Genomic DNA, 16,444 nt, shown 5'->3' on the forward strand with positions numbered 1-16,444 from the left:
TTGATGGGAAGATGGGTTAAGGGATACTACACTAGTCTAGGACAAAGGTAAAAAAAAAAGCCTTAGGCTTTCTATGTGGCCATAGAAAGCGAAGGAATGGCCCACAGGATTACAAAGACAACTTAGCTCTTTGTGAGTGTAGGGCCTAGGGTTAGAGGTAGTTTTAGGGCCTTTTGTGAGGTGGGCCACAAAGGAAGAAGAGTTAGTGATAATTTCAAGTTTGGTTGATTAGGATAATGCTGGCACTGATTCAGAGATATCAGGAATTCATGAGGAAGATCAGGACAATTGGATAGAATGGATATGAAAGTTTGTGATGCCAGTCAGAAATCCAGATGGAAATGCCCATTGGGGAATTAGAAATGTGGAACTCGAGATTGAGAAAGGGATCACAACTATGATTTATCTCTCAACTTCAAGGACTTGGTCATCCTTCTGAGTCTCATATTCTTTTACCCTCTAACCCACTGACACAGGAGAGGGTATCTTTCTGCCCTTTAAGATCCTTCTTTGTCGTTTTTGTCTTGAAGGACTTTTTTCATTCTTTCAGGTAACACTTCATTTTTGGTGATAACCTGGAGGGTATAGAGCTGTTTAACCTCCTCTTCTTTCAGTGGGGTGGGAAGAGACTAGCCTGGACTTTGTAATTGCGTAGTACTTTCTCAGTCTTGGAACAGTCAACTCTCTGTAGGTTGTTGCAGACTTTTTATGCCCTCCATACTTGCTAGAAGTGAGGTCATTTGCTTCTATGTTGTTCTTGTGGGTTGCTCTTTTAGCTGGTTCTTGTGATAAAATGTTGTGACTAACTGCCTGCTGGTCATTCCTATTCACTTTGCAGGGTGGACTGGGAGTTCTCAGAGCCTAGGTTTGATTATCTGTAGAATGAGGGGGTTGAGTTGGATTTTTTTCTGAGGTCCCTGTTAGTGCTAGAATTGTGATTCTATGAAAGCCTAGGGCCTAGATGTCAACCCATAGTTTAAGGGAAATAAGGTGTTTTTCAATTACAGTGGAAAAGTAAATTGGAAACAAAGAATAAACTGGGAGTTAAGATGAGAACTAGATTGTGCAGGACATATTTTTTTTTGGACACAGCCAGTGAGGGAATTGGTTTTACTTAACTATATGTATTTGCTATAAGGACTTTGTTTTCCCTCCCCGCCATGGGGTGGGGGTAGGAGGGAGAGAAAGTAGATTTATGCTAATTAAAAAATAAAGTTTAATTTTAAAAATCATCAGGGAAACCAAGCAAGGACAGTTTCAGAACATATCAAATGATGCTGTGAAATCAAGAAGAATGAAGACTGAGGAAAATGTGCCTTTGTGTAGAAGGGAGGTCTTTGGTGATCTGTTAAGGGTGCTGTTTTGGGATTATAGTGGGGAAAGATCAGATTATGAGGAATTAAGGGGAGATAAGAGAAGGATATAAACTCCTTGAGAGCTGGTTTCATTTTTAATTTTGTATTCCTGTGTATGTTGCCCATTGGCCCATCTAGATTGACTCTACATAATGGGCATTTAAAGTCTCTAGACCTGAATTGAATTGAGTAGTCATTGGAAAATTTAAGAAGTAAATTGAGTAGTCATTGGAAAAATTTAGGAAGTGAAGGGAAGGAAGGAGGTAAATAATATTTGTTAGCTGGAAGGACTGGCAGTCGAGTGAAAGTTGGAGGAATTCCCCCCTCCCCAATTTGAAAGAAGACTGTGGGCATTTCATGGTAGAAAGAAGATAGCCAGCTGAGAAAGTGAGGAAGACTCAGAGAGAAGGGGAGAGGCAAGAAAACAAGATAGTGCACGTAGGGCTCCCACTGGGGAGGAGGAGTAGGGGTATCTCTTTTTGAGACTGTTGGGGAGGAGAAGACCAGGATAGATAGATGTAGAAAAAATGGCCTCAGACTTTTCTGGGAGGTGCCCTAGAATTCAGAGCTGAAGGGAGTCCTTGCATGTGGTCTAATCCAGCTTGCTGCAAGATTTCCATTAGAACTTGCTGCCTTTCTAATCAGTTCCTGGGTATCTGTCTTGTCTCCATGATTAGATTATAAACTCCTTATGGATAGGAATGAGGGCTTAGCCTTTTTCCACCCTGTGGCACCCAGCATAGTGCCAGGCACATATATTTCCAATATCTATTTTGTCCTTGAAACTTTATATAAGTATTGATTTACCACATGACAAGCTAATAGTGAGGATTTAAACCAATTGACATAATTTCCCAAATTTCAGTTGTAAAAGTCCAAGGTTTTTAAAAATGTCTTGGGCTTTGTTTATGCTGCTCTGATAAGTGAACACCTCTGAATTTTTATAGTACCTTTCCTTTCAGTGCCATCAATACTTTCATGTACCTACCCTTGGTTACAGGTGGGATTGGGTACTGAGCCTGGCTGGACAGTGAGAGAGTCCACTGTGGACCTCAGATAGCCTTCCTTTTGGGCTCTCTTGTTTGCATGAGACCATCGCTGCAGCACTAATTCAGTTCCCATTTCTTGGAAAAGAGATCACACAAATAATACCTTTCGGAAAAGACACCATGGCGAAAACAGGAAGAGTGTGTGTATTTCAGAATGTCACACATGGCAAAAAAACAAACAAGCAAACATCACCCCTCCCCCCCAAAAAAGAAAAAAACCTTCACCAACCCAGCAGTGTTAGCAACAACAAAACACTTAAAAACATTTTCCTGGTATAGAAATATTAACTTGGGGCATTTGTACTCAGAGTTCTGTGTTATACGTCTCTCCTTTATAGTTGAATACATAACTCTTGGCAATACAGGTAATTGGTAGCACAGTAAAGTGGCTGCTTTCTGCAGAGCATTATATTAAGTCCCTGGAAGGTGAGCCCATCATTCTACTTATCTTGGAAATTAAGTAAATAGCTACTTGTTTGCCTGCAAGGATAATGCCAAATTTTAAATGAATTCATTCCATCTCTTTGGATAGACTTTTTTTGCTTTTTGGTTTTTTGTTTGGTAGTTGTTTTTGCTGTAAAGCACCACAGGATGGGGTTCTATGGATGATGTGACCGCTGTGATTTTCATGTGTTACAGAGCCAACTCTATATGCATCTGACAAACTATTCTGTGAACAAACATAATGAGCGCTTTGAACGAGATGAAACTGAAGATAAAGGCAGCAAGCGGTCTATCAAATGGTTTACCGAATTCCTACAAACAAATAAACACGATGTTGCTAAGTTTTGGAATGATATTTCAGTAAGATTATACCATTGCATGATTATAGTTGTTAATTCTCTGCTTTAAAAACAATATATACTTAAGAGTCAGTAATTTCCTTAATACAGTGTTTCCTCAGGTCCAGTTAATTAGATCAATGTCACAGGTTGTCATTGGTTGCTAAAAGCATGAGTTTAAATTCATAACTAGGGTGACTCTTAGACTAAATTAAACTTTCATTTCAAGATGCTGGTTTGTGTCAGTGTATAGTACGCAGATACTTAGTAGCAAAGTCATTTTACTAGGATTGGGAAGAGAGTAGAACATGTTATAGCAGAACGGCAAACCTATATGAGACAAAGCTAATAATCATATTATTAAGCTGACTAAGGGGATTAAAACTGTCCTCAAAGTCTAGCAAGCATGCTTATTGAAGATTCACAGTGACACAGAGACTGTGTAATTTGATTTAGAAGCTCTCCTTTTGGGAGGATAGGAGGTAATAAAAATATATGTCATGGGTAATGACCATCAAAGATCAGCAAATTTGTAGATTGTGCCTGCATTGACATTTGTCTCAACCTAATGGTTTGTTAAATTGATGGCTTCCATCCTGAGTAGAGACTAAACATATCCAAACTGGATTTGAGCTTGGCAGGATGATAAATGTTTGTTTGTTGAATTGAAATAAGGTCTTTACTCTATTGTTACCGAGGCTAATTGTTGTAGTGATTTTTTTAAACACCCATGATATGCTAAAAGGCTCTGCTGATCCTAGCATGACAATGGGGAGAGGTCTGGATTTAGTGTTCTAGGATATAGGCTCTTCTCCTGACTGTCTCTATAACCTTAGTCAAGTTACCTGTACTTTCTGGGGCTCAGTTTCCTTGTCTTTAAAATGAGAGATTAAGACTAGATGATCTCTAAGGCCCCTTCCAAGGCTAAATCCTAGGAGGCATCATTAGATTGAGAACAGAGGACCAACAGAAGTACAATTGATTTAATTTGAAAAGGGACATTTTGGACATCAGCTGATATTGATGGACAGTAATGATGACACACACAACCCAGTAGGCTTGTTGTGGCTTAATGAATAAGGTGACTGGGACTAAGCAATAGTTCATCTTAATTTTCTCTAAGACTTGACAGGGGTACCTGTGCTTATCAGATTATGCTATTTTTCTTCCATAGTTCTCACTTCCAAACAGACTTTGCTCTTAGGGAAATTTCCTTGGAGGGAGGGAGGGATGGAGGGGGGGGAGAGAGAGAGAGAAAGAGAGAGAGAGAGAGAGAGAGAGAGAGAGAGAGAGAGAGAGAGAGAAGCTATGAGGCTGTTTCACTGAAGGGTATTTGAAATGGAACTAGCTGTATGAAAAAAAAAAGTTATGCCCTATCTAATAGCTAGTGGCTTTAGATATTTTAGATATTTAGATATTTAGACATTTGTCCTACATAAGTTTGAGAATTTAATTGGAGGAAGGAATAGGTATAGAATTGATGACCAGTAGAATCAGTAATGATGGAATTTACTTATCTATTTCAGTCAAAAGTATAGTTCCTATTGTGAGTATTCTTTCAAAGTTATAATGTAGGGAATTTTGAGGTCGAAAGACTGATATTTTCCTAAACTTCTGAAAATGCAGTAAGAAAACACTTGCTGGTTACAAATCTATGAAATGCATATAGAAAATCTGAATCTTAGAAAAGTTATTTCAAAGAATATCTGATTATAAATTTACCAAGTTGAACTGTTTACATCTTCATAGTAATTGAACATTTATTTTCTGTTATGGAAATTTTACTATGAGTTTTTCAAAAAACAATTTTAAAGGTGAACCATAGGGTGTTGTATTAAAAAGATGAGATATCATTAAGTTGGAATTGAACTTTGTCTTAATGTGTATCACAGATGTTATTCAGTTTGCTAAGGATTATCCCAGTGACTTATTTTGGGGAGACGTATCTAAAATATACCCCTTCCTCTTTGGAGACCAAGAGTCATAAATAGCCTCCAGTAAAAACAGGGCAATGTGACTCCTTTGGCTGAAAAAAATTAATAAATCTATCTAAATTCAGGCAATTAGTAACAATGATTGTAATCATTCAGAAATGTTCTGATTGAATCCTTTTTTTTAACCTACTTAACATTTAAATCTTCATGTGACAAAAGTTCAAAGTCTCAAATTTGAAACATAATACATAAAGCCTGTATGAAAATTTCTGTCACTATCATCAGTTGTATATATTTCCAGACATCAATAATAGCCTTGTAAATAAGGAGTAAAATGTACCAGATCGCAGGTTTGTTTTCTTTCCCCCCTATCCTTACCTTTTGTGCCCTTTCATGGATGGGCTTGCTGGGAAATTTGATTAATTTTGATTGGCAGAATACATACTAAATGACAATGAAATTGCATTTAGTGGTACATCAGTGGCTCAAAGATGGCCTAATCTATTTTAGAACCTTGAAATAAGTTTACCCATAACTCAAAAAGCTGGAAATAGGACTGCGTTGTTCCCGAGAGAGACATGGATGGCTAGTTGAATGAAATCAGTAGTCTCTTCTCCCTGTTGTATGGTATCAATTGTTAGTCATTCCAGACCCATTGCTACAGTAATATACTGGAAGATACATAGAACCAGACTTTTTGTTTCTACTTGACATTTTCTGGTGTTACCATGTGGTCTCGTCATTTCTAACCCAATTGTCTGAAAACTGCATCGTCACATTTCTTCCAGTCATGCCCAGCTCTGTGCTGAAGGGTCAGCATCCTACAGAAATTGGAAAGGGTTAACTTCTCATGCCTTCCTCTCTTATTTTGCTTTGGGACAGCGTTTATGCTCCTTGGTGGGGGGGGGGGGGGCGGCATAGGCAAGTGTGTTCAACTAGGTATTGAAAATAATGAGCTCAAGGAAGTAACATCCCTTTACACAGAAAATGAAAAACAAAAACAACCTCAGTGGAGTGATATTCCAGAAACTTGGCTATTCAGTAAAGCCGATTAGTATCGTGAGAGACAGCACACAGACAGGACAAATACCAATAATGTGATGAGACCCGATTATGATCTCTTGGTCTCCCTTATTCTAGTCCTTACCCTCAAGCTCAGGGGTTCTGAAGATGTATTGGTGTCCTGGCCCTCTCAGGTAGCAGCCTGGTGAAGCCTCTGTAACCCTTCTCAGAATCGTGTCTTTAAATACAGAAAATGAAATACGTAGGATGGCAAAGGAAAATAAGACAAAATGGCATTGAAATAGTTGTTTAAATAGAAAGGGGAAAACAAAAGTTCCTAAACCCCAGGTTAAGAAATCCTGCTTCAGCTAGATGCTGCTTGGCAAAATTGGTCCTTTTAAAAAAGATTCTAATAACTCACCCTAAAATTGGTTTTCTTTCGTAGAAAATCCGGAAAGCTAGCTTCTTTTCAGTTTTCGTCCTCCAAGCCCTTTCCATTTAAAAGCTTTTCTCAATCTTGGTATGAATAAAGACCCTCAGGTGCCTTCCACTGGCCTTTTTGTTGTTGTATTTTTTTTTCTAAGTCACTGAAGGAGAATGCCAATCTGAAGCCCTGCTTTGCCTTTAGCTTGTAGCTGATAAAAACACTGGTCATTAACCATTTACTTTTTTCAAGACAGAGAAATCAGATGCAATCTAATGTTCATTTTTCATCTGTTTTGTCACTTTTGTCTAGGAATTGGTGGTAAAAACTCTGATTGTAGCAGAACCACATGTCTTACATGCGTATCGCATGTGTAGACCAGGACAACCCCCAGGAAGTGAAAGCGTCTGCTTTGAAGTCCTGGGATTTGATATTTTGTTGGACAGAAAACTGAAGCCGTGGCTTCTGGAGGTAATGTATTCTTTGTGAAGAACGGGAAATGCTCAGTATACCTTGCGTTTGAAAATGTCTCTCTTCATACAGTGTTAATAGCACCCTTCCACAGCTGAATGCCTTTCCTAGTTAGACTCGGCAGACCATTTGAATTGGAAATGGCTATAGAAGGCCCTGGATGGGAGCAAGGTTTTTATCCATGAGGCAGCGGGCAAGATTTCTCTGGAGTTCAAATCAGATAAATGTCATGCTGAGAAGAGGGAGGGCTTGGAATTTCTAAGTACATATAAGAGTCTGCCCTGCTCTCTCTGCAATACTGCATGTTTCTTCATTCCAGACAATGCAAAGCTAATCGACAATCAGGGTAGTGTAGTATCACATGGGGAAGATTTTCATTTCACAGTGTAGGAAACAAGGAAGTGGGATCACAAAGACAGAATGAAGGAAAGAATTGAGGTAATTATCCAGATAACTTAAATAGAAAGTTTGCTTCTGAAGGAAAAAAAAATCAGTGTGTTTTTTGGGAGGTAAAGAGCCTGAAAGGAAAGGTCAGGAGGTTAAATAACACTAAGAATACTTTATATTGGTATAGGGCTTTTGAATTTGAAGTGTTTTCTTGTAGATTTTTCTCATTTATCTGTCTTAGTCCATATAGCCCGTTTTCACCAGATAATTGCTCCTTTCTACCAGACCATGCTGCCTCTAGGGTGGTAAGCCCTTGAACACTGGAATGCTTTATCAATCATTTTTATTATTTGGAGGTAGAATGGAAGAGAACCTTTGAAGGGGGAGAAGAGGAGAGAAGAAAGATAATTTCAGCTTCCTTATTGGACAGCTGCCTTGGGTATCATTTTGGGAGAATATCTGATTGTCAGTATCAGAAAACAAAACTCAAAGCGAGACAGCTTTAATTTGCTTCTTGTCAGCATAAATGGGAGACTGATTTATCCACTGTGGTGCCTGGTTCACAGACAACTCATGACATAGGGAGCTTCCTTTGCATTTATAAATATATACACATGCAGACATGGTTGTTCTCCACTAACTAGTGAAGGAGCCTAAGCTTGCCCTCCACCCCATCCCTCCTTCACTCCTAAGCCCAGTACCCAATGCTTTCAGCTTTTCTTAGAGCAAAGCAACTAATAAGTCACTATCTCAGGGTAAGTAATCTTTCTGCATTATTATTGTCAAGAATATTCGCATTCTGGAAAAGAACCATTGACAGGGAGAAAACAATGTAAAGGGATGATTCTCTGATGGTGAAATTTCAAGTTATGGTACCAAGACAGGGGAGATGTTTTTGGTCAAATACATCTGCCGTGGTATGCCTGCAATCAGTCACACCTCCTTGTAGAAGTCATCTGGGCTGGTGATAGGCCAGTAGAAAAAAAAGCCTCTGTTGCTAGAAGTTTGGGGTTTGAGTGCTGAAATACACAGTTAAGGGGCACTTGTAAGTTTACCAGTTTTGCTGACAAATAGGTTGTGGCCTCTCAGTATCAGTTACATCTAGGCTGTATTGCTGGACCAAAGTCTTAAGCCTAGCTGCCTGTGAATGAGAAAAAGATGATGCTGATGCTGACCATTGACACTAAGCAAAATGAGTCTTTTTCAGTTAACTGAAACCTTTCTGAGTGGGTACCTGATTGATGCCATTTGTCACTTCAGTTTAGTTCAGTTCAGCCAGCATCTGTACAAACCCCTATGCTAGGTTGCGTGTGGTAGAACTGGAAAAGCATAGACAGACACGCTGAAGGAGGGATTGTGTGTGTGTGTGTGTGTGTGTGTGTGTGTGTGTGTGTGCAGCAGCAGAGAATTCATGTGGGAAAGTCCTGTGAGAAGAGGAGAAGAGGTGGGGGTTCAATTGTCTGGTGGCTTGGACTTTTCTCTGTAAGTGATTTCGAGGTTTTGGAGCAGTGAAGTAAGATAATGAAAGCAGCACCGAGGGAGCTTTATTGAGCAGTTGGTATCAGGATAGATTGGTGGGGGGCAAAGGGGGGGGGCGGGGGAGACCAAAGACAAGACAAGACATGCTAGTTTAGAGGCAGCTACCACAGTAATCCAGCAGTTGGAGATCCACAACTGGAGATTAAGAGAGCAGTTCTTGATCACAATAATGCATTCATTAGTGACTGTTTACCGTAGGCAGACAGACACCACAAATATATTTGATCATTTCTCCCCAGGACAGCTGCTTTTTATTGCTTATTCGGGTTTGGAAAGGAAGGGGGAAAGAAGCAACACATTCCAAATAGAATATAAGTTGTTCCAGTGCCTGCTCTACATATAAGGACTTGACATAGTAGTAATTTTCTGTATTAAGAAAAATGGCAAGGCGAAGGGGCCAAACCCGAACGTTTTAGGCCTTTTTTGTTGCTTTTGTTGTTTTTCTGAAATGTCTGTTTTGCAGAAGTTTTTCTGTGTAAAATCTTACTTGATTTGATTCTTCAGGCATTTATTAAGTACCTATTCTGTGGTGCATTGATAATGCAAAGGTAAAAGAAGAAAAGAAAAGGAAGAAACCAATAGCCCCTGGCCTCAAGGAGCTTATATTTTGCCTGAGGATTAACAGATCTGCAAATAGTTAATCAAATATAAGACCTTATGTAAGATAATAGGTATCAAATATAAGATATTTAAGCTGTATCTTAAAATATAAGATTCTTTGAGGAGGGTAGAGCACACGCAGTTTCAGGGCTCATGGCAGACTACCTGTAGGAGGTGGAGCCTCAACTGAATAGGGAAGGAATTTAAGATTTCTTAGAGCTGTTGTTAAGAAAGGTGGGAGAGGGCATTTGGGCCATTTTAGGCATTTGGATATAACTTGTGAAAGGGCATGAGTTGGGGCAACAACCAGTTGCTTGGAGTATGTGAAGGGAGATAATGGGTCATAAAGTAAGTTTTTGTTTTTACTTTTTATTTTAAAATTTTTTAATATTTTTATTAGTTTTTATTTTTAAAATTTTCAGTTCTAAATTCTCTCTCTCCCTCCTTTCCCTCTTTTATCATCCATTGAGAAGGCAAGAAATACAATGCCCATTATACAGATGAAGTTATACAAAATACAAAACATATTTCCACATTATCCATGTTGAGGAAAAAAGGCAAGAAAAATAAAGAAGGTGAAAAAAAGTATGCTTCAATGTGCACTTAGAGGTCAATGCTTCTGTTCTCTCATAAAATAGGTTCTGAAAGGCAGATCAGAGCCAGATTTGGAAAGGCTTTAAATGCCAAACAGGAGCTCAGATTTGATCCTTAAGGCAGTGGGGGGCTCTCACAGGCTTTGGTACAGGGAAGTAGTATGGTCAGCCCTATGCTTTGGGAAGATTATTTGTATATGCGAAAGGAGAGAGACTGGAAAGCAAGAGGGCAATTAGGAAGTAATACCAGTAGACCAGGCAAGAGGTCATGAGGGGTGCAACAAAGGTGGTGGCTATGCAAGCAGGAAATAGGGGAGAAATATAAGAGAGATTGTTGAGGAATTAACAAGACTTAGCAACTGGTTGGATTTGGAAGGTGAAGGATAGGGAAAAGAGGTGAGGGTCAATCATATAACAGTCATTTATTGAGTACCTACTTTGTACTAAACACAGTGCTAGGTGCTGGGGTGGTGGGTCAAGAATTTTTTTTTTCCTTTTAGACTGGAGGAGATCTGGACATGTTGGCAGACATTTGGGAAGGAGATAGTAGATAAAGAGAGATTGAATATAGAAGGTAGTGGTTGTAGTGGTTGGGATCTGAGGTCTAAGTAGTGGGACTGGACATCTGTATGTGACAAGGGAAAAGAGAGATCAGCAGTTAACATATAATTAGCCACATCCCTTTTTTGGTAATGATTTAGAAATAATAGCATCTGTCACTATTCCCCCCCGCCCCAAGCCCCCCCACCATGACATCAGTCTCCCACCCCATCCCCACTTCACAGTTTTAGACTGCATAAAATCCCAGTTGAATGAGTGAAGGAATGAGAACATGAGATGCCAGAACATATTTATATGACTGCAAGGTCATCCGGTGATGGAAAGACCCCTGGCTTTGGAGTCAGAGCACCTGGGTTTGAATTCTGCTTCAGCTAGCTAGTACTTCTTAGAATCCCACAGGCCTTGGGCAAGTACTTTGTCCCCTTGAACTCAGGTGACTTAGCTGTAGAAATGAGAAGATTAGGTTAATGGGCTCTGAGACCACTTCCAGCTCTAAAACTTTGGGTTCTTTTTTACTTTTTATGCTGCTGTACCCAGTAAGAGCTATACTTGCATCCTGTGCCAGCCCCTCCTCCCCCAGCCCGGGTTTTCTATTAGCAGAAGCACTTGATGCCTTGGGACTTCTAATCTCCCCCTTCTCTGGTTCCCGAAGCAAGGCTCATTTTGGGGCTTGCCCTTTGTGCCACTTGTGCAGGGCCCCAGCCCTGGGTGCCTGTCTAGCACGAGACAGACACCTGAAGGCTCATCCTTCTGTCTCTTCTTGACATTCTCCACTTTCACCTTTTCCATTGAGCCCCTCCCGCGTACATCTGTCTCTGCTCTTCCTCCTCTGCCCTGGCTGGCTTAGCTGTCCTCTCTATCTCTGACATAGGAGAGGTGGGTGAGGGAGGGAGGCTGGCTAGGGGCTGGGGCCCTGATAGGGGACTGGGATTTGGGAGCTTGTTTGCAGCAAGCCCCAAGGGAAAGGACTTTAGAAACAAGTTATCCAAACTGGTTTTTTAAATGCATCCTCCCCATAGACCTCTCCATTAGCAACATAATTGAAAGTTAACTGAACCTTTTAAAGTCTCTTTAGCATTGAAATCCTGAAAAATATATATTAGCCCACATTAAGATTCATGGAGCCAGAGTTTGGAAAGATAGGAGAGAAGTACATCCACTTTCTATTCACTTGTTCTTCAGCCGTGATTAATTATAACAACCACAAAAATATAACCATAACAGTCAACAGTTCTGGATAAATAAACATTCCTTGTATCTGAGAAAACTGGATGAAAGTGGTTTTTTAAGCAAATTCTGATTGTGGCACATACAAAGACCTTTGGCGCCACCAAGTGGAAGAAAGCAGACAGTATTGAATCTACTGGAGAAAATTTCTGGAAATTTTGAAGCCGAGAGGAAATTCATATTCCTTTTCATGTCTTCTGAAATCCTGCTGCCCCAAAGTGAAATATTGGGAAAGTGGAAATATACCCAATACTTTGCATTTATGAAGTGTTTTTAGTCACTTGATTAATTTAGATATGGAAGGAGGCTAGTAATGTTGAGATGGCCTTGTTCCCCAGATGATCCTATCCAGTAGACTGCATTTAACAGTATGGCATATTCAGATGACAATTGCAAATCTCCTTTTAAATGTTTTACATTTTGTTACCAATAGAATTTCAAGTTATTGAAATTTGAGAATCATAGGACCCTTTAGTTTTTCGCCAGTTTGGGAATCAGGGAAGGAAAATAAAATTAGAAGAAGAGAAGAAACAAGAAATGGTTTTGAAAAACAGTTCTCTTTCCTGGGCTTACTGTCCTTTGGTGTCAAGCAAGTGGAGGAATCTGGCCTTGGGAGGGTAGGGAAAAGCCAGAGTAGGGCTTCCTGACCAGGACTCTGCGCTTCACAGAAACTCTGCTGAACCACGTCCTTGCTGCTGTGGGGCTCCTTTCCTTGCAGAAGCTTGGGCTTGCTTCTGGTGTTTTGTTTTTCATCTTCTTTGTGAGCTTTTCTGCAGGCAGACGGTGGGTCAGGACAGTCACTGGTACCTTTCCATATGTCCCTTGATTTTTGTGCATGAGTTCCAGTGCCTTAGAGAGTGTAGACACTGAAGATGTGTCAGGGTTGGGGGTATGGTGGCTTTCACATGACAGTGGGAGAAGATTGAAGAAAACCAGGGGAAGGAGAAGTCCTCTTGTTCAGGAGGATGTATCGCCAGCTTGCTGGAATCCTCACATACTTACCTGTACCAGAGCGACCTCTAGATTGGTCAGATTTTTCAGTGATTGAAATTAATCAACAAGCCATTATTAAGCATCCTCTACTATGCTAGGCTGTTTACTCTGGGGGACAGGCAGATTGATTAAAGAGTCTTGGATTCAAAGTCAAAAGATAAGGGTTCACTTCTGGCTCTGTCACTTTCTGCATGATTGTAGACAAATCCCTTCGTGTCTCTGGGCCTCATTATATTCATCTGTAAAATGGGAGGGTGGGGTGGACTTTTCCAGTCCCAGGTCTATGATCCTAAGTACTAGGAGAATTCTGATTATTTTTATTTGTTTTCTATCTTAGAATCTTGGGTCCAAGAGATTTATTCTGTCTGAATTGGCTGACAGCAAAATTCTTACCATTTCTTTATTAAAGTCTTGTGTTTGGTGAATTAAATGTCTGTGCCTCCTATTTCTTCCAATTTATCACTGCCTCAATTTAAAGCAGACATTAGCAAACTTTGGATCCAGGTGAGGGCTGCCGAAAGCCGTCTGCTTATAAACAGCTAATCCTATCATAAGAACTCTAGTTTGAATAGAAGTAAAAGTGCTAGCAGTTGAGTATTAAAGGGCATATATTTTTCTGGAAATCCCTGCCAGGCTTGCTTGAGAGCCTCTGGGAGGGGGAGAGGGGAGAGTGCTGTCCTTCAGTTGTCTTCTGTTTCATACAGACCAGGTGAATTATGGGGCTTTTAAAAATACCTCCTTGAATGTTGGGCCACAGCCATGAATATAATAACCAACTCTTCTTTCTGCATTTGCTTTGTGGAGTAGAAAGAGTGAAAACCCTAGTTAGAGTCAAGGGAAGAAAAGACTAGTGGCTATTGAGGGATTGGAATGAAATTGGCTCGGTCCTTTCTCTAGGAATAATTTTGGAAGCCAAAGTGTAACTGGGCACTTGGAGCCAGTTTTTTCCGTCTGTGTAAGTTGATTCTCCTACTAGTATATTAACATCCAAAAGAAGATCCATATCCCCCATTCCATTCAGTCCTGATAAACTCTATTTATACAGAGCCTAAAATTATCCTTTACAGTTTAACTCTTAGTGGTTGGTACCTACTGTGTCTGGGAAGAGAGCTGAGAAGTTGTGAGCCTAAGGAAGGCTTGAACTTGTGGACAGAAAACTAGTGCTTTGGTGTCTGTTAGGGGCAGCCCTGGTGGGCAGTAGATGGAGGGGAGGAAATGAACCAGCAGGCATGGTGGTAAGGCTGCAGGAGGACAGGTCACTTTTTAATCCAGGCTGCCCCGACGCTGGACCCCTGCAGAATGGGAAGATGGGTGGATTTCGATGTCCGTCAATCACTGCCTTTCCCCCAGTTCCAGGTGTCACAGAAGGACACTGGCAAAGGAGAAGAGGTCCAGAGGGGCAGCGGGCAGAATGCTGACAGGCATGAGAGCCGCGTCACATGAGGAATGATGGGAGGATCAAGGGATCATAGACTTGGCCTGCTAAGAGACATTGGAGACTGTCTGGTCTAACCCCCCACATTTGACAAATAAAAAAACCTGAGGCCCCAAGAGGGAAGGTCACCTGTCCAAGGTCATGGTTAGGGAGGGTGAACGCTGGCCTTATTACAGCGTTGGCAGGTTTGTGGAGCACTTTGCATAGGCTAACTAGTAATAGAGGCGAATGTATTCAGAATGTAGGAAGGACACGAAGTGATGTCTGCTTGTCTTCAGCATGTAAGGAAGAGATTAGACTGGTCTGGACCTTTCCTATTTGTTCTTCTATTGCTACAGATGTTCTAACTAGAATGGGCAGATATAAGGTAAATTTTGGCCAAGCATAAAAACCACCAAACCGAAAAAAAAAGAATATTTAACTTTCTAAAGATTATCCTTACTCTACAATGAAACCAGCTACCTCGGGAGGCACTAGCCCTCCATCACTCTAAGTATTTATGAAGGAACCAGAGACAGTTATATTGATAGCCACCATGGTTCCTTCTTAGTGTAGATTTTATGATTCTCTTATTTCTGGACATACAAGATGATATGGGAGAAAAGCTAGCTTCTCCTCATTCTTTTGGTCTCTTCTTTTGGTTACTAGGCATAATCTGTTGAGCTTTCCCTGGCAGTTGTACTACAGGAAGGCCAGTGCATAATATTAAAGGCTTACTACCTGCCTAAAGGTTAGTTTCTCCTACCCTCACAGCTTTCTCCATTCCTGACTCCAAGAGACTTAAGAGTCCTATTTTTGAGGTTCAATAAGTTTCTCTTTAGGCTCCAAGTTGTTGAATTATACACAGCTCAAATGCAAACATATACAAATACGTATATACGTATTCCAACACTGAGAACAAAGGTACACCCACTCTCTCTACCCAACCTGGCCATTCTCCTACTCCCACCACCGGCATCCACTTAGACAAAATTATAAAGTAAGTGTAATTAGGTTCATATTCCTGCCTTCTCTTTTGTGGACCCCTTTCTACTTGCTGCTCCCATAAAATTCTGGATGTACCACCCAGGATCTTGTGCTAGTCCTCCCCATTCCCAGAGCTCATCACTTCTCCATTGACACTTAGTAACTGGCCTGAGTTAACTAATCTGATAAGCTAATGGTGTGCTAATTCACAAGAGAAACAGTGTGGCATAGTGAGTAGAGTGCTGGACTTGGGAGTCAAGAGCCTATAGGTTCAAGACCTGCCTCTCGATGCGTACTGGCCGTGTGAACCTGGGTCAGTCATTTAACCCCTCACTTGGCAGGTGCAGGCCCTCCCCTCCTCCCCACTCCCAGCAACCCCAGCCAGGTTAGTGCTACACTGGTAGAGAGGGTTTTCTCACTGAGAGTTACCTATGCCAGAAATCACTGGTCCATTCCAAAAAAAAAAACCCAAACCATACCAAAATGACTTTGGTAGTTCCCTCATGGGATGATTGTCAGAATTAAATGAGATGATATGTAGGAAACTTATTTTGTAATATGTAAACTCTAACACTTATAAATGGCAGTTGTGATTCATCCACTTCTTTCTAGGTTTCAATACTGACCACACTTTTCTTCCTGCAGCTCCGTCCAGATCTTCCTTGTACAGAGCCCTGAGTGTGCTCTGTGGATCCAGCATCATGTATTTCATAGAGACACCCAGGGTGTCCCCAAAGTCTTAGTGCAGTTAGAGGCATGCTCTGTGTACACACAGATACACACACATAGGTCTTTTTTTTTTCTTTCAGAGAGGTCTCACTTTAGGGGTTTGGTCTAAGGACATTCATAGGATCATGAGATTGTAGATTTAAAACTCAAAAGGATTGTAGAGGTTATCCAGTTCACACCACTCATTTTACAGATGAAGGAAATGATCCTCAGAGGGTTGAAGTGACCTAAAGGCCACCCATTGGAAAAGACAGGATTTGGACTCAAGTCCTCCATCTCCTATTACAGTATGTCTTCCTCTGTACCACCTTGCTGAGTGTAATATTCTACAGGTAACAGTATTGTGAAAAGCTTGGTTACTGAGTCTCGCCTGGGCCACTGGCAGGGTGTGGGCAGG

The 16,444-nt window shown here is 40.8% G+C and overlaps 1 protein-coding gene across 2 annotated transcripts in view; it reads left to right on the forward strand.

The window, feature by feature from the left end:
* Window positions 1-16,444, forward strand: part of TTLL7 (tubulin tyrosine ligase like 7) — a 212,292-nt gene that overhangs the window by 101,211 nt on the left and 94,637 nt on the right. For both annotated transcript variants that reach the window (XM_036758272.1, XM_036758273.1), the window contains exons 8-9: window positions 3,044-3,208; window positions 6,859-7,017. In XM_036758272.1, coding sequence (XP_036614167.1) covers window positions 3,044-3,208; window positions 6,859-7,017 — 324 coding nt within the window. The remainder of the gene's footprint in view (window positions 1-3,043; window positions 3,209-6,858; window positions 7,018-16,444) is intronic.

This window comes from Trichosurus vulpecula, chromosome 4, assembly GCF_011100635.1.
Source record: "Trichosurus vulpecula isolate mTriVul1 chromosome 4, mTriVul1.pri, whole genome shotgun sequence".
Lineage (NCBI taxonomy): Eukaryota > Metazoa > Chordata > Mammalia > Diprotodontia > Phalangeridae > Trichosurus > Trichosurus vulpecula.